Source organism: Leptopilina heterotoma, unplaced genomic scaffold (assembly GCF_015476425.1).
Source record: "Leptopilina heterotoma isolate Lh14 unplaced genomic scaffold, ASM1547642v1 Lhet_55, whole genome shotgun sequence".
Lineage (NCBI taxonomy): Eukaryota > Metazoa > Arthropoda > Insecta > Hymenoptera > Figitidae > Leptopilina > Leptopilina heterotoma.
In genome coordinates, this window is record NW_025111119.1 from 148,637 (window position 1) to 171,940 (window position 23,304).

The 23,304-nt window shown below is 27.7% G+C and overlaps 2 protein-coding genes across 2 annotated transcripts in view; one reads left to right on the forward strand and one right to left on the reverse strand.

The window, feature by feature from the left end:
* LOC122508629 (Bardet-Biedl syndrome 7 protein homolog) overlaps positions 1–23,304 on the reverse strand; it is a 77,914-nt gene that overhangs the window by 52,376 nt on the left and 2,234 nt on the right. Inside the window, exons 2-3 of the mRNA XM_043622092.1 lie at positions 20,975–21,153; positions 3,559–3,747 (exon numbers count right to left, since the gene is read on the reverse strand). The gene's annotated coding sequence lies outside the window, so the exon portion shown is untranslated. The remainder of the gene's footprint in view (positions 1–3,558; positions 3,748–20,974; positions 21,154–23,304) is intronic.
* Positions 402–21,523, forward strand: LOC122508637 (homeobox protein CDX-1). The gene is made up of 3 exons (XM_043622103.1): positions 402–1,215; positions 19,678–19,823; positions 21,216–21,523. Exons 1-3 carry the CDS (start codon positions 663–665, stop codon positions 21,468–21,470), a joined length of 954 nt encoding a protein of 317 aa, XP_043478038.1. The 5' UTR covers positions 402–662; the 3' UTR covers positions 21,471–21,523.

The window sequence follows — 23,304 nt, forward strand, 5'->3', positions numbered from 1 at the left end:
TGCGCGCGCGGCATTTCCCGGAAATCTTCACATATATATAGCTATATAGAGTTAAATTTTGCAAAGAACGTTTCTTCTCTCTCTCTCTCTCTCTAGTTCTTCTTTTCTTTTCACTTCCTCTTTTATGTTATAACACACAAGAAAAGTTGGTGGTACAACAACAAAAGTATTAGTGCGGTTTGAAAAGCAATGCCAGCCCATTAGAGAAGTGTAGGCAAAGAAGGAAAAAGTGTATTTATCGTCGTCGTGACGCCATTGCTTCGCGCATTACTCCCATTGGTCGGTGTGCTAACACTGCAAGCGTTGCGGGGGTAAACGTAGGCGTTAGAAGGCGTGGCCATGGCTCCCTTGTCAAGAATCCCTCTAAACTCCGTCATTCCTCAAGTCTCTCACAAGTTCACCAACAGTGCTTGTTGTAACAACTTCTATTAGAGATCACTTCTCGAAATATTTTTTTTTTTGTTGCTTCGAAATAAAAAATAATAGTGCGTGTGATGTGTTTTTAAAAAAAGTGTGTGTTGTGCGTCATTTACATTAATTATACATTAGAGAAAAATCGGTGTTTTGTGATTAATTTTTTTTTCCGTTTTATTCTGGAACGTCCATTACGGGACGTTCCAAATTTTTTCTTTTATTTTTGGGTATTTTTCTAATTTTCAAAAATGCTCACGTACAATTCTTTGGCAATGTATCGGCAGCAGCAACAACAATCGTTGTCGCAGCAAGTGCAACATTCGTCACAGCATGGACAACAGCATCATGGTCCAGATGATGCTGTTCAACAATATTGGTACGGCTATCCACATGGACATGCACATCCGGCACATCATCAAAGTGCACCGGGTCCACAGCAGTATTTAAATCCAACTGATGTATTAACATGGCCGCATGCACATCATTATTCACATTTACAATATCAACATCATCAGAGTTATCAGCAGCAGCAACAACAATTGAGCGGTGGTGTTAATGATTGGAGCGGCGATGAGGGCAATGGATCGTCAGCCGTCGGTGTTCCCAATGAACCAAGTCCGCCGATAACAATAAGCGGAAGTGAAATTAGCAGTCCTGGAACGCCAGCAACACCACCCGCTAATAATAATAGTGTTACGGCTATTAACAATAATGGTTCGACAACGCCAATTCGACCGGGACAAATACGCAGCCCTTATGAATGGATGAAGAAGCCTTCCTATCAGACGCAACCCAATCCTGGTATGTTATTTTTTTCATATATTTTTTATTCTGTAGTTGCTAATTTTAATGATCTGAACTTGTCTTCATTTTTCTTGAAAGTATCGAATCGGTACCAAACTGTATTAAATTGATACCAAATTGAATCATATTAATACCAAATTGAATCAAATAGATACCAAATTAGATCAAATTGCTACCAAATTAGATCAAAATTTGCATCTAGGATTTGATTCACATTTTTATTACCAATTTGTTGCAAATTGAAATTTTCCAATTATTAACAATATTTAGGAATATGAAAAATAGTCAACAATGCTGAATTTTTCCCATAATCAAAATTAAGAGAGCGTGCACTTTCTATTCAATTTAAAAGTTGTCATAAAGTTTATGTAAAAAATTTGTTATACCACAAATTAAAATTTGAATTGTACCATCTGTAAGGTGGGTTGCAGTATAAAATCTTTGTTGCGTCATTCAAAATTTGGATTGTACCGTTAAAAACTTGAGTTACAGTACTAAAAATTTCTTTTAAATTATTAGAAATTTAAGTTGCAGCATTAAAAATTCCAATCAAACAATAAGAAATTTAAGATCATCATGTAGTATACTAAAATTTTTAGAATGTACAACACAAAAAGTTTCGATTATAGCATTAAAAAAATTTGGGTCAGTTTTATTAAAAAGTTTGTCTTTCATTAAAATTTTGTGTTACAGCATCAGAAATTTGAATTGCACCTCTAAAAATTTCAGTTATGTAACTTAAAATTTTTGTTGAACCACTAAAAAATTCGGTTAAAAAATTTCGGTTATACAATAAAAAATTTAAAATGCAGAACTAAAAATTTGGATTATACAAATGAAAGTTTAAGTTAAATCATTAAAAACTTCGATTAAGCTTCTAAAAATAGTTGTAATGCTAAAAAAAATTCTATTGTAAAACGAAAAATTTAAGTTGCAGCATTAAAAGTTTTAATTGTACAATAAAAAAATTAAGATGTAGGACAAAAAATTTCGGTTGTGCAATTAAAAATTTGATGTATTACTACTAAAACTTTTGGGATGTATCACAAAGAACTTCGGGTTGTATTGCCAAAAATTGTAATTGCAGCACCAACAGTTTCGTTGCATGTTTAAAAATTTTAATTTATAGCATCAAAAATTGGAATTACACCTTTAAAAAACTAAAGATATGTAACTAAAAATTTGAGTTGCATCATCAAAAAATGGATGTATTACAAAAAATTGATTTGTTCCTTTAAAAACTTGAAAAAAAAAAAAAAAAATTTGGGTCACACCACTAAAAATTTTGGTTGTAGCTTATAATTTGGGTTGTACCTCTAAAATTTCAGATTGTATCTTTAAAATTTTAAATTGTAGCATCAAAAATTTGGGTCATATCTCTAAATCTTTCAGTTGTACAGCTAAAAATTTTATTTGCAGCATTAAAAAACGTGGGTTCTATCACAAAAATTCAAGTTGCAGAACTAAAAGATTGGGTTGTTCCTTTAAAAACCTGAGTTATGTTGCATCAAACATTCCGGTTGTAACACCAAAAATTTGGGTTACCTCTAAAATTTTAGATTACATCTTTAAAAATTTGAATTATGGCATCAAAAATTCGAGCTGCACCACTAAACATTAGAGTTTCAGCACTAAAAATTCGAGTTGCACCACTAAAAATTAGAGTTGCACTAAAAATTTAAATCTATCTTTGAATTCTGAATTGTATACTATTTGTATATAACCTTGGTTGTACTATTTATATTCTAAATTGCACCATTTATAATACCGATTGTTACAGATTATATTGCTCATAGCTCTCAAAATCTCTAACATTTAAACTTTTAGTTCCCACCATTAAAAATTTACAGTTGCAAATGGATGGTACCATTTGCATACAAGTTTTATGATTTTTTGTCCATATAATAGTTTTCATACTACCATAATCTGTACACAATAGTGTCCCTAAACAGTACTAAAGCATATATAATAATGTTTCCAAAACCAATTTTAATAATTATGGTTATTAGTTATTATATGCCAACTTACAGAAAATTGTAAAAACCATCAGATGTTCATCAGATGTTTCAACCAAACAATGACTCAACCAAACTGAACCGAATTCAACCCAATTGTACCTACTTTAACCTAGTTCGATACAATTCTACCTAATTTAACCTACTTCAACACAATTCTATCTCATTCAACCTTTATTTATCACAATTCTACCTAATACAACCTAAATTTAACATAATTCAACCTATCTTAACCGAATTTTAAACAAATACAAATGAAACATAAATAAGTATTAAATAATAAAGCATATCTTAAAGGACCATTTTTCAAAAGGTTTAAACTCACCCTCGACTTCTATTTTGTCCATATACATCTATATAGGTGTGCGTCTAGCATCGTAGTCCAGATGTGCAAACCACTACTGAATTTACCTGTTTAATCCCAGGCCGTAAAAGGGTCTCTCTCTCTTAATCCTAAAGTCGACTTGAAACAAAGTATATGGGTGTACATTCCACTTGAGCATAATTTTCTTATCTGCAAATTAAAAGAGAAAAGATTTAATCCATTTGTTTTAAAGTATATGCGCTTTTGTTTATCTAAATCGGACAATGGGACAATAATGATAAAAACAACCTGAGGTGTCTATATAATAAATTATCAAAAATCCTTAATTCTATGGAACGAAGCAGCAGGAAACAAAAATAAGCACCGTAACATTTACTACAATGTATAAATAAATATATAGTATCTATAAGGTTATTTACACTAATGCGCCAAAACTCACAAATATTACGCTTCATTTGAATTTTTATATTCTTAAATATTATTAAAAATATTAAAAATCGAATCGCTTTTTTTGAAGACTTTTCTTTTAAATTTTAATCTCAATCTAAATAAGCTAAAGTTCAGTCAGAATCTAGAATTCAATCTAAATCTATAAAATTGTTTTTAAAAAGAATTTAAAAGTTTTAAATAATCTTTTATTCGGAACCTTTCTTTTTTAAGCCTTTATGCTACTTTTTACTAGATTCTTTTTTGGCTTTTTTTAATTTTTGCAACATTTTTTTTTCATTACATAACTAACGAGTCGAGGCCAGATGTCCTTTAGTCCTTTATGAAGAGTATTAAATAGGATTTAATTTTCATAAACTCATTTCACTAAAATTATCAAGACATCTTTGTGAATAAGATTTAGAGATGAGCAGGTTATTGGAAAAATGGGTAACGGTACTTTTCATAACTGTCAGTTTTATAATTAGTTAATGAGCTTTTAATAACTTATTACGCACTTTTCTACGCAATTAGTTACACAATAGTGCGCAATGCTACCTGAAATTTTAGGGTACTGAAATACATTTCAAACTATCTGCATCTGTTGTATATAATTATTTTCGAAAATTAGAATATTTTCAAAAAAACCGATTCCTAGAATTTTTTTATCATAATTTTTCCAGATTCAATTATCATCGAACAAGTAAATTCAAAAATTAAAGTCCAAACGAAAAATATCATTATACTAAATAAACTATACTATAATAATTCGATATATTTTTTTTTTAATTTTTAGAAATGTTTACCAAAAATTTCATATCTATTGCAATCATTCAAATAATTACAGTTTATATAATGATTTTAGTCCATAAAATAATATGTGATATGGGTAAATGTTGCATTAATCTCTCGCATCTTAAATTAATCCCCGTGGCCTGATTCCGTCACTTTTTGTTTCGTGGCGCGCATATGACGTGTGGTAAACATACATACATAAAAGACAATTATTTCCTTGAGAAACACCAAATTTCCAAAAAAAAAAGAAAAAAAGAATTTTGTTCTCCTAGAGATAATGTGGCTTTGTTTGTTTTATTGATATAATGTGTATATATAATTTTGATAATACACACAATATAAAATTTTTTTGGCACACAATTTCTTTTATATTCCTTCGCTATAAATATATCTTTTAAAATTTTTAGTAAAAATTCTTTTTCTCTATTTTCAAAATTTTTACATTAAAAATTCTTTTTCATTATTATTTTTAGCACCGAAAATTTGGGTTGTACCTCAAAAATGTTAATCTTTAAAAATTTGAATTATATAGCATCAAAAATTTGTGTTCCACTGCTAAAAATTTGGGTTGAACTTCTTAAATTTTTTATCATATCTCTAAAAACTTTAATTTTTAAATAACAAATTTCGGTTCTAGTGCTAAAAATTTGGGTTGAACTTCTTAATTTGTTAATTATATCTTTAAAAATATGAGTTGACGCATCAAAAATTTGGGTTATGCCTTTAAAAATTCAAGTTGTAGTATTAAAATTTTGAGTTGTATGCTCTAAAAATTTCAGATGTATACAACTTAAAATTAAAGTTCCAGTATAATACAGAAATTAGATCAACTTTTTTAAAAATTTCAGTTGTTGCATAAAAATGTTGACAGCAGCACCAAAATTTTTGTTTCTACCTCTAAAATTTTGAATCCTTTACCTCTAAAAATTCAAATTGGATCACTTAAAAAAATGTTTAAACAACCGAAAAAAATTTATATGTTAATAATTTTCAAATTCAAAAAAATTTTTAAATTAGAGAAAGAAATTTTGATTTTAAACCCCCAGAAACAAGTATTTTCGCCAAAAATCTTGAAAATAAATAGAAAAAATTAATTTAAAAAACAATAAGTCAGTCATAAAGAAAATTCTTATCAAAATTATAATTTTCCATAAAATGTATTTGAAACAGGTTAAAGACACTAGTAACAAAAAAAAAAGAAGAGAAGGAACAGACTATAACGTTTCATATCGCGATATGTAATAAACGCGTCTTAACGGTCCAGATATGGCACACAAAATGTAAACAAAGTAACAGACGAACAAACATCTAATTACACTCAAATATTTGTAAGATAATCACGAAGAAGCGCGCGGTCACCGTAACCTCGATTTTTTTCTCCTCCCCCCCCCCCTCTTTTTTCATACAAAAAAAATTGTTTTTTACACAAAAAAATATTTGCCTTATAATTTCGAAAATTTTAAAGCCCAAACAATATTTTTTTCTATTTTCTTTAATTTGACAAACATAGAAAAAAATAATTGAAAAATAAGAAAAAAATAATAGTAATAATATTAACAATAATAACAATAATAACATAATAACAATAATAGTAATAACAATATAATGATAATCATATTAACAATAACATGATTAATAATAACAATATTTTTTATTTTATTTATTATTTATTTTATGTTATTAAATTTTTTTATATATTTAAAATAATAATAATAATAATAATAATAATAATAATAGTAATAATAATAATAGGAAAAAAGTAGAAAAAAATTTTCCTGAAATGTGAGAAAATTTGAAAATATTTCCTTTGACCTTTACGTATTTTTGTAAATAAGAGAATTTTTTTTTTTTGAAGAGAATTTAAATGCCCATTTTGTGTATGCGTGTGTATATACAATATATATATATATATATATATATATATATATTTGCGGAAGAGTCGCAGGTACAATGTAAAGAGAGACCAACGAAAAAAAAGGGATGGTTATTATGTGAAATAAGCCTGAATTGCCGGAAACTTGTTTCGTCAACATTTCTCTGTATATATTGCGCGATACGAAACAATGAAAAATTCGACAAGTAGATATCTTTTTCTCTTATTGTTACAGCGTGCGAACTCAGTGCCTCAACTTCTGTCTCTTCACTTCATGACCTCTGCGCCATTGACGCTCTCGGTACGAAAATTATAGAAAAAAAAAATTGAAACATTCACCTGCATGTTTGTTTTTAATTTTTTTCTTCATTTTCTTAAATTTGCCTAAAAAAAATTTTGCCTCTTTATTTATTTGCATTTTGCAAAATTTTTGTTTCCCCTATTTTGAAAGATAAAAATTGCATCAGCGAATGTGATTTTAAATTTTTGTGCTCAGTTTGAAAAATTTCAAAAATTAAAAACCGAATTTACCAAAATTTTGCAGCTGTATTATTAAAACTTTATTAAAAGTTTTTCATTTTTGAAAATTTGTAACTGAATACTGCATCAAAATTGTTGCCCGATACAGATGTAACGTATTTTTTTTAAATATTAAAAAAATTATCATTTGAAGTAGAAATAGAAAAGAATGTCTTAAATGTTGCACGTTTTCGTTCGTAGATTTTTAGATCATGTGCTTATAATATAATTTTACAGAACAAGAATTTGAAATTCTTTCTCAGAAAATTGAAAATAGAGAATATACTATAAGTGATGAAGATCCTATACATTAAAAATTAGTTGATTCCTCTAAAAATTTTATTTGTAGCATTCAAAAATTGGAGTCTCAGCACTAAAATTTTGTTGTGACACCAAAAAATTGGATTAAGTCCCTATAAATTGTATGGTTGTAGCACTAAAATTGAGGGGACGGATTCTAAAAGGGGATACGCGTGGATTCACGCGTTTAAGTTTTGTCAATTAGGTCAATTTTTGAAACTATTACAAATTGCAATTTGAATTACTGAAGTTTGTAGAGAATAAAAATGCGCATCTTTTTTCTTTGAGAAATAAATTTATATCTTTTTTAGTTTATGAAATAATGAGAAAAAACTAAATTTTTGAAAACCAAAAAATTTAAATGTTTTGCGTCTTTAACTCGTGCTGGCCTTTTTGATTTTTCATGTTTTGTAATCAAACAAAAACGAACTTACAGATTAAGATTTCCTGAAACCAACTATACTTTTAAAACTATAAAATCTTAATTAATAAAAAGTTTATTAATTTTTTCGAAAGACGTTGCAAAAAATGTGTTTTTCCAACTTTCAACGCTTCGTTTATCGAGGAAATTTTAAGGTACAAAAAACTTCCAGTGACAAAGTTTTTCATTACTATACGGTCAAGTTTTCTGTAAAATTTTATTAACATGATATGAATGCTTACAAAGTTATTAATGTTTAAAGCGTATGGTGCGTCAGATTTCTCGCGCCTCGAACACATTGAGTCCCAAGGTGTTCGTTTGTAACAGATTAAGACTATTTTAGTTTATTCATTTGTTTACTTAAAAAAATACAATTGTTAATGAAGTCACAGATAACTTTTGGAATCGCAGTTTAGTTAAAAACGATTATTTATTATTAAAAAGTAACTAATAATAATTAGCCAAAATCGTCTGAAGATAGTTAAAATTGACTGACATACAAATAATTAATGCATAGTTATTTTGACATAAATTTAATGTTAATGAAACTAATAATTGTTGATTAAGAAGAGTAAAAATATTATTATTTTAGTTATTGACTAGTTTTTTGCTATCAAAGTAATTTTTTTTAAATAATATTTATCTATGAGATTATGACGATTCGGCTTACTTTATATAAAAGTAGCATCAGTTTATTTATTTTAACATGTATTCTAAGTAAAAAACATAAGAAATATTTTTTTAAAAAATATTGCAGAATTATTCGCAAAATAATTTGTACAATAATTCTATATTTCCTATATTCTATATTGTCGTTAAAACATATTGCTCTCTCATAGAGGAAGTATTTTTATTTTTTTTATATCTGTATTTTGTCAAACATTTTCATAAAATAGAATGTTTTTGGTTATCATGTGCATTTTTCGAGGAAGTAACCCTTTTTTAAATGCTATTTTCCTCAAACTTGTGATCTGTTTTCATTCTACGGGAAAATATGGTATCCAGATGGGTCGCGGCTGCCGCGACCGTTGACTGCAAAAAAAGGGTTCGGAAAAACCCAATACAATTTTCCCAGGATTTCGAGATTTTTTTATCACAATTGAGAAAACATTATGGCCATCTTGGTCAAGAACCGTACCAAGAAGTAATAATCCCGAAAAATGTTAATATCAGTGAAAGCTACGCAATTCAGTATTTACCAAAATCAAGTATAAATACTTTTGAAAACTATAGATTACAAAATCCTTCCGCTTTCAAAATTGAATCAAAATGAATGACGTTAAAAGTTTAGTACAATATCTTTCTCCAAACGGACAGGAGTTTTTTAATAATTATTTTAAAAACATGAAATGTAGTAAACGAGATCATTTTGACAAAGAGTAAAAGCCTTAAACTAAATAAAACAAGAAAGTTAAATATAAGAAATATTATTGTAGTTGAGTTTTTTATATATAACAAAATAAAACATTTATGTTAAAAATAAATTTTATTAAATTTTATTTACTGTGAATATTAATTAATAATATTAATATTCAATATTAATTGACAAACACATTTTCAACGCGTTGCAAACGAACACCTTGGGACTCAATGTGTTCGAGGCGCGAGAAATCTGACGCACCATACGCTTTAAACATTAATAACTTTGTAAGCATTCATATCATGTTAATAAAATTTTACAGAAAACTTGTCCGTATAGTAATGAAAAACTTTGTCACTGGAAGTTTTTTGTACCTTAAAATTTCCTCGATAAACGAAGCGTTGAAAGTTGGAAAAACACATTTTTTGCAACGTCTTTCGAAAAAATTAATAAACTTTTTATTAATTAAGATTTTATAGTTTTAAAAGTATAGTTGGTTTCAGGAAGTCTTAATCTGTAAGTTCGTTTTTGTTTGATTACAAAATATGAAAAATCAAAAACGCCAGCACGAGTTAAAGACGTAAAACATTTAAATTTTTTGGTTTTCAAAAATTTAGTTTTTTCTCATTATTTCATAAACTAAAAAAGATATAAATTTATTTCTTAAAGAAAAAAGATGCGCATTTTCATTGTGTATAAATTTGTGTCATTAAATTTGAAAATTAAAAATGTTTGAAAATCGCACTATTGGTCAATAGTTATACGTGACAATCCACGCGTATCCCCTTTTAGAATCCGTCCCCTCAATTATAGAGTAAACAAAAAATTAAAGTGTTGCTCCACTAAATTTTTGGAGGAAACTATATGTAAATTTAGTTTGCACCACAAAAATTTTAAGTCACACCAATAAAAATTTGGGTTGTACTTGTTCAAAATTTTGAGTCGTCTTCAAAAAGTTTTGTTGACCTTCTAAAAATTTGGGTCCTAACCTTTAAAAATTTTAATCATTCGTCTAAAAATTTGGGTCATACCCCTAAAAATTTCGGTTTTCCGTTTTAAAATTTGGATCATACTTTTAAAAATGTATGTTGGATCAAAGATTTAGGTTGAATTCCAAAAAAATTAAGGCGCAGCAACACTAAAACTTTATGGAGTAAACTAAAAATTTAGGTTGCACTACAAAGATTTTAAAGTATATACTATATATAAATTTGGATTGCTGAACTAAAAATTTGGGTTGTACCACTAAAAATTTTGAGTCGTACCCTTTGAATGTTGTTTGTACCTTTAAAATTTTGGGTCCTACCTCTAAAAATTCGTGTAACAGAGCATTAAAAATCTTATTTAAAAATAAAATAAAGTGCAAGAAAAATAAAATAAAATACACAGAGAAAAATAGAATAAAATACAAAAAATAAATAAAACATTAAAAAAAGAGCAGATGAAGATCGCGCATAATTGCATACATCTGCAATTCAACGAAATAATATTCGATTTAACGATCTTACCGTGCAGGATTATATATGCGCGCGGACAAAAAACACCACTTCTTCTTCTTTTCATCCCATTAAATTCAACGCCATTTTTTATTCCTTCTTTTTCTCTCTCATTTCTTTAGTGATATATACTATAAGTTTCTTCAGAAGATCGCATCGTCTTTTGGTTTGCGTGCTGAGAGAGATCCAAGATGGCGATGAAGAACTATATGGCGCGCCTTCAAGTCGTCGTCGTCGTGATTCTCTCTCTCTCACCCTTCCGAGCGTCTCTTATTTGATGCCGTTTCATGTTGTATGCGACCCTCCCGACTATTATCTGCATTTTATGGTTTTATTGCAGGCAACCGCGCGCTTCTATAAAGCCACACGGCTTGCATGATTCAGAATATATATACATATACGTATGAAATGATTTCGTGTTACTCTCATCGTTCCACAGTGTGTGATGTTTTCTATTTTCTTCAAATTATACACGGGTGTTTTTTAAAGTATGATGAAACACGCGATTTCTCTTGCGGCTGGAGGCGCCATTTTGGTGTACGGATTTAATTCTGTTCGGATTAGAAAATGGAGGGACTTGGAATGTCGAGTTGAGGGTCCTTATTTAGTATTTAATGATATTCTTAAAATTTGGGTTGTTATATTCCATAAATTTCGGTTGTTTCTCTCAAAATTTGGGTCTTATTTCTAGAAATTTGTGTTTTAGGGTCAAAAATTTTAGTTCAACCTCTAAAGTTTAAAGTTGCTCAACTAAAATTTTTATGTACACAACTAAAAATTTGGGTTGTAACACAAAAATGTTTAGGTTGTACCTCTAAAAATTGTAGATGCACCACTAAAAATTTGGGTTGCATCACAAAAAATTCTAGTTTCACTACAAAAAATTGGGTTATTCCTTTCAAAACTTATTGCATCATAAATTTCGTCGACTGTATCACAAAAAATTTGGGTTGCACCCCTTAAATTTTTGATTCTATCTCTAAAAATTTGAGTTCAAGCATAAAAAATTTAGGTTCTGCTTCTTAAAATTTAAGTTGCAGCATCAAAAGTTTGGATTATATCCTCTAAAAATTTCAGGTGTGTACACTTCAAAGTTACAGTTCCAGCAATAAAAATTTGGGTTGTACCTCAAAAATTTTAGATTGCTGCTTTAAATATTTAAGTATTGTATCATAAAAAATTTGGATTACTCTAAAAATTTGAGTTGTACAACTTTAAATACCGAAACGTCAATTCTCGTTTTGACAATATTCTCTTGGGTGTCAAAGTGGAAAACCGGAACTAATAGTTGACAATGATGGTACTAATAACGGAGGCACTAATAACGAAAATACTAATAACGAAAGAACCAGGTTTGCCATATAACCAAGAATTCCAACAAAATTTTCCAATCTTTCTTCAGAAGAGTTACTGCGTCACCTTCTGCCTGATCCACTTTTCCAGACCCGAGACCCAAATATACACGAAAGTAAAACTAATTTTACTGTTACTATTACTGCGAAAAAGGAACTATTGTCCCAATTTCATCCAGTACTCCCACTTAAATTTTCCATATTCCTATTGCAGAAAAGTAATCAACACCTTGTGCGTGACTCATTTCTCCTAATCTTTTCAATATGAGATGAAGAGTCTTCGAGTCACGTGAAAGGGAAACATTTTCCAATAGTATATTAACAAAAGACCCAGGAGCTCATTTTACGTTGAAAGAATTTGCCTGATTCTCCTGGGTTCCTTGTAATTCATATATATATTTTCAATGAATGCACAATTTCTGAAACGTGCTGCTGTCACTGCGGGAAGTTTTCACAATCTATCCTATTTTGACAACAATAAAATGCTAATTATATAGACACTCACAGTTGACCAGCCGAGGGTTTCGCAATATGACTTTTGTGAGGGGAAAAATATCGGTACACAAGGAGGAAATAAGGATGTCAACTATTATGCCACGAGAGCTGTCAACAAATAATAATTTTTTTTTCTTCTACGGTTATATACCTAAGGATTGAAAAGATAATCTCATAAGTCCATGAGAACCCCAAGAAACTACATATATATACTACTACCTCTTGAAAGTTTATTAACTTCTCGACGGGATCGGTAAATTTTACTTTACTTCGCATTATTGTTTCCCGGAGTGAAAATATTGTGTTGCATTTATAAGTTTTTGGAAAATTTGAAACAATATACTTTCTGCTTCTTGGGTAACTTTTCGAATATTATTAAATTCTTTCTCCGTAAATTTTACTCCAGAAGAATTTTTTTTAGTTCTGTAAATTTTTCCTCTCTGGTTCTCTGTTATACAGAGTGCACGTTCGTTTATCCTCTTGCAAAAATTGTCGAGAAATTATAGCCAAACTGGAAAGTAATTAAGCTTTCTAAAGATAACGATTAGCTACGCTACATTTACATCCTTATTGCTCTTAATTATCTTCCATAGCATGCAGATAACCTTTTTCACGCAGCCTTCGAGAGTTGTAATAAAAGTATAAAATTTCGGTACAGAAAATAATCTCCAAAGATTATCTATTGAATTTTGCTTCCTGGAAGAGGAAGAGTTACCGTTTTTGTAATGAATATAACGACAGATGAAGATGGGTGCATTCAAAATTGGTTTCTGTTCCTTGAAAAATTTGTCTTTTAGCATTGAAAAATTGTATCACTAAAATCTCTAGTTGCGCATTACTAGAAAATAGGAATGTGCCATTAAAATTTTGTGTCAGACACCCCTAGAATTTTGGGTTGCCACCTCTAAGACTTTAAATGAAAACTTGGGTTGTACCTTTAAATTCTAAATCATTTATCTTAAAATTTGAGTTGTAGCATCAAAAAGTTGAATTAAGCCCCTAAAAATTGTAGTTACAGCACTAAAAAATTGGGAATGTACCAAAAAATTTCGGTTATACAACAAAATTGGGTTGCACCTCTTAAAATTTTGATCGTAACCCTAAAAATTGAGTTATGGCATTAAAATGTTGGGTTAGACCTTTAAATTCTGAATCAGTTATCTCAAAATTTGAATTGTATCATCAAAAATTCGGACTGAACACATAAAAATCGTGCTTTCACCCCTAAAATTTTGAGTTACACCACTAAAAATTTGGGTTGTAAGATTAAAACTTTTAGGTTCTGCTTCTAAAATTATAGTTGCAGCACTAAAGAATTTAAAGTGTATAAAATAGTTTCGGTTATAGCACTAAAAAATTTGGGTTGAACCTCTAAAAATTTGGGTCGTACATCCAAAATTTGGGTTGTACCTTTTAAATTTTGGGCTGTGTCTTTAAATTCTGAATAATTCATCTTAAAATTCGAGTTCTAATATCAAAAATTTGTGCTGAATCCTAAAAATTCAAGAGCAACCCCCAAAATTTTTGGGTAAGTTGCATCTCGAAAATGTTAAAATGAAGTAAAAATTTGGGTTGCACAGCTAATATTTTTAAACATTTAGGTTGCACTACTAAAATTTCCAAAACATTGGGTTGAACATAAAAAAAGTTCGGATGCTACTCTTAAAATTTGGGTCGTACCCCTAAAAATTAATGTTTTAAGATCAAAAAGTTAGATCGAATCCTTAAAAGTCGACAAATAGATAACTTTTTTCGCAGCCTTTTAAAGCCACAAGAAAAGAATACAGTAAATGTTAGTACAAAAAATAATTCCAAAAAGATCATATCTTACAGAATCATGCTTTCAGAAAAAATAAAAGATCTTGTAATGGATATAACCCAACGAATTATAGAATCAACCAAAAAATAAAAAGCATATATAGATTTTTAAAATCCAAAACGTGAATACCATCAGAAGTTTTCTCCTTCAAATGTTTACTCAAGTTCGCTATCGCTAAAATTTCTTCAACAATTGCTTTTCGAGATTTCAAAAAGATTACATAATATTCCGTCAGGGACGTGGAATTTTGAGAGCAGAACATTTTTCAAATGTTCTCTTATATACAGGTGCGTGTGTTTTGAAACGATTTTAGATTTTTTTTTTGTATAGATTTTTTTTTCTTCTTGTGTACACACACTCCAAAAATCCCTTGGGTCTTCATTCGATGGGTCTATATAGCTTCTATGTTAGTATTTGTAAGCAATAGAGATGTGTGAGTCCCTCTGTGTAGGTCGTCGTGTCTTCGTCTTCGTCTTCATCGTCGCTTTCCTTGTTGTTGTTGTACAATTATTTTGTCTGAATAAGGTGGAACGCTTCAAGTCGGCCCAGCAGAGCTTAAGCTCTCCAATAAAGTTTCTTGACCGCCCTTGGCTAGCCGCCATAAATGTTCAAAGTAGCCTCCGATTGCACGCTTCATTGTTCATAATATTTTCAGGCTGCAAAATATTCTTCTCACACTATTTTTCTTTTCTTTTTTTCACTTTAAAAATTATATCTGAGTTATACTTCTGGATTTTTCGATGTACTTCGGATGCTCTTTTTATTTATTCTAAAGGATGTCTTATGTTTCCAATTATCCGCTTTTTTAACAGGCTGCAACCGTTTACATCTTAAAATAAAAATAAGGCAAACCATATTTTTATTTTTCGATGTAAATGGTCCAAGAGTTTTAAATCTAATAAGTCATAAGGGGTCATCCGTCATCCTTAAACGTTACCAATTTAAGGGTAAGGGAGGTCCAAAAATCTATAAAAACTCATACGAGGGGGGAGGGGGTCCAACAAGTATTAAAAATTGGTAACGTAGCTAGTTTATGGACGACCCCTAACTTAGAACCTAAAATCATACTCTAAAGGTATAAAAAAATATAACTTTCAGTCTACTTATTTTGACTAAAGTCGTTTATAAACGACTGAAAAAGTAGACTGTCAAGTAGACTGAAAGTATATTTTTGAACGCATGATAAGAATCTTATTTCCAGGTGCTATGTAAAAAATATAATTTTAGGAAAACGTAATCGCTTCGAGAGAAAAAAAATTAGAATAGATTTTTCCCTATATGTGTAATAAAAAAAAGGTATAGGTGTTTGAAGAGGAATGATAAGTTTATTTCAATGCTTCAACTTTTTGTTGACAATCGAGCAAAACGATACATGTATATATATACAATATATACATATGTAGACATATGTCAACTTAAGGATTATCGTCCAAGTTGCGGCCTTTTTCATCTGTCTGATATCGAATCTCAACACCCGCATCGTCATTATATCAAGTCAGTTGTCATGAATATAGATCGTGTACAAATTTTATACATATACATGTGTATATATTATTCAATGAAGCGATTGTAATACACGCACGTATACTCATATATATTTTCGTATATATTAAAATCACTAAACGAAAAACGTTAGTGCTTGGGAGGCCACATTGTCAGTAAAACAAAATTTTTTTCAGTAGAAGTCAAGGAATTTTTACTAATTTTTAAGATTCTAATGTCCTAAGAGTTAGACCTGAATTTTTTAGAGGTTATGTTCATATTTGGAACTTTATTCTGAAATAATTTTTGCTTGAATGTTTAAAATTTTAATCGCTGTTATCCTTCAATATTAACTTTAACCTAAAAATTTAAGGATCTTTTTCGTTTCTTGTTTAAAGGTTTATCATTACAATCATCATGATGGTAATAATTTTTATAATGGCTTTTTAATAAAATTTTAAGGTTATCTTTTCCTCTTGACCTAAATTATAATAAAGTGCGTAGTGGTTGAATGCTTCTCTTGACCTAAATTTTAAGGTTACATCTGTCTTATTTGGCCTGCAATTTTAAATTTTTTTTCTAATTTTTTAACATATAACAATGTTAAAAGTTATAATGTTAATTTTCAAAAAAAATTCTTTAAAAAAGCGTCAGTGATATATTTATATTTTTTAATATTAAAAATAGTTTACAACAGAAAGGGATGCGTGCTTTATTTTTAAAGGAATTTTTCCCTTTCCCTTTTTTTCGAAAATCCTTTGATGTTCTCCGCCATTCGGCAAGATGCATCTTTATTATGGTTCACAACTTTATTATACTGTACAACATAAGGTCCTTAAAATATATACATTAAGGATCTTGTTTTAAAAAGCATAGAATTTTTAAAAAAAAAATATTTAAAAAATTTTTCTTCGAATTAGTCACGGTATTGAATATTTTTTTTAAAGAGAAAAGAAAAAGAATATAATTAAAAAATTCACAAATTCAAAATTTTAAATATGAGCGGGGGGGGGGGGGGTTAAAATATTATAAAAATCTCGCTAAAGTAAGAATAAACTTTTATCTGATAAATAATATGTAAATATACACTATTATCAGAGGCATGTCAATTGTAATAATAATAATATGTAAAAATAAATGTAAAGTTTGTCAGATTATGAATGTTAAATGAAAGGAAGATGTGAAGATAAAATTGAGACTCGCTGTCTCGTGATATGTTGGCGGGGAACAATACATATATATATATATATATATAAAGGGATGAGGCGAGAAGAAAACGGGACTCGGGGGACTCGTTGCCACCCCATTACACCGTTTGCTCTTTTATTTGATGTCGACTACCGTCGTCGTCGGCCGATGGCAAAAACGCGCGTGTCCTATTTTCATATCCCCCCCTCTTTTTTTGGTCCCCCTCCCCCCTCTTAATTTTGCACTTGCTTCATTTCTCGTTTGTTCTTGTGTATATATATATTATTATATATTTGTCAGTGACATGACAATTACCCCTATTGTGCCAACTCTCACATTTGTATCTGAAATATACTTTCCATATAATACTCGCGCCTTTATTGCGACAGCATATCAAATTTCATCCCATTTTTCTCTATACACACCACCAGGGAATGATTCTGTGTAACTTATTATAGGAGATTTTTTCTCGTAGAATTATCGCACTCAATTAAAATTGACCTTATACATATGTATATATACCTTAATATTTTATATTGTTACTATTTTATTATCATTTTTATATCATATTCAATTGTTATAATTATAATTATTATATTAGTGTATTCATTATAATTATTATATTAATATAATAATAATTATTAAAAGTAATGTTTTTAACTACCCTATATTAATAAATTATCGATTAAATAAAGTATTATAATTATAATAGTAATTATTATTAATTTCAGTATTATAATACGTACGAAACAAACTCACCTTGTCGCTAGGGGTGAAATTCGCAAAACTCGCCCCGTGAAAATCGACCTTAGCGACAAAGTTAGAATATATAAAACGGAAATAGAAAAAATAAAGATGAAACCGTTATCTCAAAGAAACGACTTTTCTGCGAATCGGATTAAAATTTGTTTTTTGATACAAATTGAATCATCAAAATGAAATTTAATTTCTTCCCTAATGTCTATATACATAAATGACTCAATAGAAAAAATGTCGTCAAAATTTTGTTTCCAGGAAACATTGACTTGTTTTTTGTTTGTTTTAATGTATGTTTTAAAATTTTGGAAATTAAAATGATATATAAAAGATTGACTATAAATGTATAGGTGCGATAATATAATTTCAGAAATCTTTCAAAGTAGTAGTAGTAGTAGTGGTAAATATATATATACATATATATGCGAGGATGATTTTGCTTTCATATGAAATTTTTCTGAAGGTCTCTTCTCCGACTTGGTATATGTGTATTATCAAAGAGTGGTGGATTAGCGTCTTTAGCTTTGATCTCTACCGCCCATTCTTATCTAATCGCACACCTTTCCCCTCTTTATTTTATATTTTTTTTCTTTCTCTCTTTTTTTCAACCGTACAGCTGCTGATGCTTTATTTAATGTCTTTTCAATTTTTCTGGTTTTATTTTGTATTCCCCCACTTTGGCCTCCCCCCTCTCTTATCTATATATCCCTTCCATTAGGTCTCTATTTGTCCCTCTTGAAAATTACTTAATTTTAAGTCTATCGAGATAATGCGCTCCTTTTAGTTTCTGTGTCCTCATGTGGTGTATAATGGGACGTCGTAAACCCGATTAAGAAATTAAAATTTGCCGCTTTTTAAATTTCTTCCGACGTTTAAAAGGTCGTTTTTTATCACCTGACTTTTTAGGGAGTGACTAATATTTCATTTAATTATTATTGATACTACCGAAGTAGGATTTTTTTTTGTTTTCTTAAAGACAGTATTTTTATTTGAAAACATTTTTTGTTTGTGGAAAACTTAAACTTTTGTTTTATTATTATTATATTTTTATTACTAAATTAAAATTAACTTTTTAAAAACTATAACATTCTTTTAAATGAAATTGAAATTTTATTTTAAAATTGTATTTCTATATTAAAAAATAATAGTTTTTTTTTAATTCCCATTGGATCACATGTGCCCTTTTTTAACGATTGTTAATTTTTTCCATTAGTCTTAATTCTACTTTTTTTCCCTCTCAACTTTGTGTGAATTTTCGTTTGACTATATATATACACCTGACAAGTTTTTACATGCTCTGAGAATATATATGCTTATCGTGAGTTTAATTAGCGCGCCTGACCGAGATAAAAAAATTGTGACACGAAGTCGCGTGTGTTTTCTTTTTTTGCGTATATATTTTATGATAATATATACCATCTTATCGTATATATATGTGATGCATGGCTCTCAAAAAAAAATTTTCCCTCTTAATTTCACCTATACTCATAAAAAAATATCAAGAAACTTTTTTGTTGTTTTAAACTTCATCACTTTTTTTGTTATAAATAAACAATAATTTAAATAAGTTTTTAATAATTTAAAAATAAATTAATAAATACATATTTGTAACTATAATTATTTTAAATTTAAATTATTTAAAAGATTATTAAATTACATCTAAACTCAAATTTTCTTAATCCAAACTTTTAATTATTATTTATATATTTAAAAAAATTATTTTCGCTTAATTAGAAAGAAAACATGCCATTCGATATTTATATATGTATATAATTTCTTATTGCTCTTAAAAAATAATAAAAAAAAAATTAACAAAAAATATTTTCTGCTTTTACAGGCAAAACAAGAACAAAGGACAAATACAGAGTAGTCTACACGGATCATCAAAGACTAGAACTGGAAAAGGAATTTCATTACAGTCGTTACATCACGATTCGTCGTAAAGCGGAACTCGCAGCCAATCTTGCCCTCTCAGAACGACAGGTATGTCACTTTTGAAAAGAATAAAAAAAATAGATATATATATATATATATATTCTTCACTCCGGATCAATTAACGTCGTCATAAATTAAGGAATGCTGCCATATTAATATATATCGAAGTCATTCTCTGATGATGATAATAATAATAATAGTAACAAAATCATAATGCTCTAAAATGGCATTCTGAGAAGCAAACATCAAAAATTTTATTTGAAAAAAGACTCGTTTGAACACTTTTGTATATATTTAAATGTGACGCACAAACAAAGATATAACTATCATATGGCATCATTTTTATTTGAAAGAAAAATTAATTTCTAACCTTTTTTATTAGAAAAAATAAAACGAACGTCAAAATTGCGGTATTTTTATATTTCTTCGCGCGAGACTCGTCTTCAAAATTTTGTAGATTTTTATTTCTTAATATAATGTTCTCCCGCACGTCTATTAAAAATTTTAAGACCATCTCTATATTTGTCCGTTTTGTATTTTTATTTAACAAAATATTTTTATGTTTTCTAATTGATAATTAAATTTTAATTTAATCGTTTTTTTCACATATAGAATTAACCAATTGTGAAATTAATTAATTTAATTAAAAATACTTCATTACAATTAGGGTCAGCATCACCAACACGAATTAAAAGTTAATCAATGATTAAATCCTTAACCGATCAATCATATGAGCGGTTTAAATTGGCTTTAATCATTGATTAATTTTTAATCAGAGTTGGTAAAACTGGCCCTTAATATTAATTATAATGAATAATTAAAATTAATTATAATTGATAAATTGATAATAATTACAGTTAATTGAAGTTATTAAATTATTACTTACAATTAATAAATTAATTTGTTATAATTGAATCGTGAATTTCGAAAAGGGTTTAACTTGAGAAAGCGTAAATCTCATTTTCCCATAACTATATTGATAGTGAAAATGACTCTTGCGGTGTTGAGCCCTTTATTCCGAAATTCAAGATTCAATAAATTAAATTAATTAATTACGCTTAATTTAGTCTTCAATAAAAATTACAAACGAGTTTATTTTAGTCAAAAAGTATTTATCGATTTAAAATTATTGCTAAGGAATGATTTTGACTTAAAAACTAAAAAATGATATATAGAAAAAGCATTCTTTAAAAACTTACATTCACTGCATTCCAAGACGAGACGTTGAGTTTTATACTCTTTTCAGAATTTTATTACGATTTATCTTTATTAAAAACACCTTTTTCGCCGTTGCGAATTAGCCAGAATTAAATTTGTCTAATCGGGATTATTTTTAACACCCGATGACTTTCTTGAATGGCTAACGCAGTCACCTAACCTATAAAAAAGAAAATTATATTAGTACACAAAATAAAAATATTTGTTTTTTTGTTCTTACAGGTTAAAATTTGGTTTCAAAACCGAAGGGCAAAAGAGCGTAAGCAATCGAAGAAACGTGAGGAACAAGAGCAAAAGGACATAAAGCCAACGACGGAACAACTCGCCGGAAGTATGGCGAGTCTTGGATTTGCCGGAATGAGCAGTATGCTCGGCAACTTTATTCAAAATGGAGGCTCGCCACCATTGGCCGCTCATCCATTAGCGCTCGGTGCCAATGGACTGCAACCACATCATCACGCAAAATTATACTCGTAATTAGTGAAAAAAAATTGCTATATACCATATGTATTATATAATATATATACTATATAAATTATATATTATATATACTATATAATTATATAAATTGTATACTATATATTCTATATAAATTGTATATTATATATTATATATGCTATATATTATATATAGATTAGATACTATGTATATTAAATATAATATATATCATATATAACATATAATATTATATGCTATGTATGCTATATAAATTATATATTATATACCATAAATATTATATATAAATATATGAATATAAATAAATATCTATATATATATTTATATACATATATTCATATACAAAAATCTCTTCGCAAGCCTTATTCATTAATATAAATTGTAAGTAGAATTCTTTCAATTCGAGTATATAAATATACTATTGTAAATATAAAACATAAGAGAAGTGAAAAATTACTGCGATTAATGTGCGCGCATTTAATTTGAAATATATTGTAAATATATTAATATAGTATCTTTTTATTTAGTTAAAACAAATATAATGTATCTCTTTATTTATTATATTAAGAATTATTAAAATTTCCTTATAGAAAAACATAATCGTTTATTTACTGTGTAGCCGAAAAGGAGTGTAATGCAAAATTTTTTTTTCTCAAAAAAAAAAAAATTGTACAAGTGTACATATATATATATATATATTATAATATAGTTTAATAGAAATAAAAAAATTTTTTTGTTTAAATTAAATTCAAACCTTTTTTTTAATTCAGTACAAAAAAAACATATTTTTCATTTACAATAATATAGAGAAATTTAATTTAAAATAGAAAATTAATTTGAAAAAAAGATTAATTTAAAATCAATTTATAATTTGAAAAGCAAAAAAAAAATTTATTTTGAAAAAATTCAATTTGGAAAGAAGTTCAGATTTTTGATTTCATGAATTGAAAAATTATTTATAAATTAATTTAAATAAAAAAATATATATTATATAATTATAAATAATATAATAATATAAAAATACTAAATTTATTATTATTATATCATTGTAAATATAATTATTATTATATTCTATAAATTCGATTCTCGTTTTTATGAGTATAATAATAATTACTATATAATTATAATTGTTCGGTGCATTTATTTATTAATTTTTTTTTTCCTAAAAAACAGGAATAATTGTGATTTTGATAATTTAAATTTTTGATATAAATTATATATATATAATAAAAATTGCCATAATATTATCATAAATTTGGAAATTGAAGAAAAAAAATTTCCCCTCTTTTCTCGGCAGCTAAATTTTTGTTTATCAGACATTAAGATATTTTATTTTAGTTTATTATTATTATTTTATATTGTATATATATATAGTTAATGTTTGTGATTCTCGACAGTAATATTATTGTTTCTATGCTCCTTGAATTTTTGTATTATTTTTTTTCAACTTATATATTTGTATATTATATTCGTTGTATTTCGAAGCAAGTGATTTTTTATAGCAATAATAATAATTATAATTTTAATAACAATAATAACAGTTAAAAATATTTTTATTCATACTTTGCACTATAAAAAATAAAAAAGTTTATTTCTCTTTTAAATAATAATAAAAAAAAATAATTAATAATTAAAAATAAAAATTTTTTTTATTTAGTTCTGTTACAATTTTTTATAAAAATATTTGTTGCATTAAAATATAAAATTTATTCAGACAAAATTTTTATTAAAAATTGTATAATACGTAATTATGATTATTATTTTTATTATTATTTTTATTATTATCATTATTTTTATTATTATTATTATTATTATTATTATTATTATTACTGCGGTTGTAACATGTTATTATTTT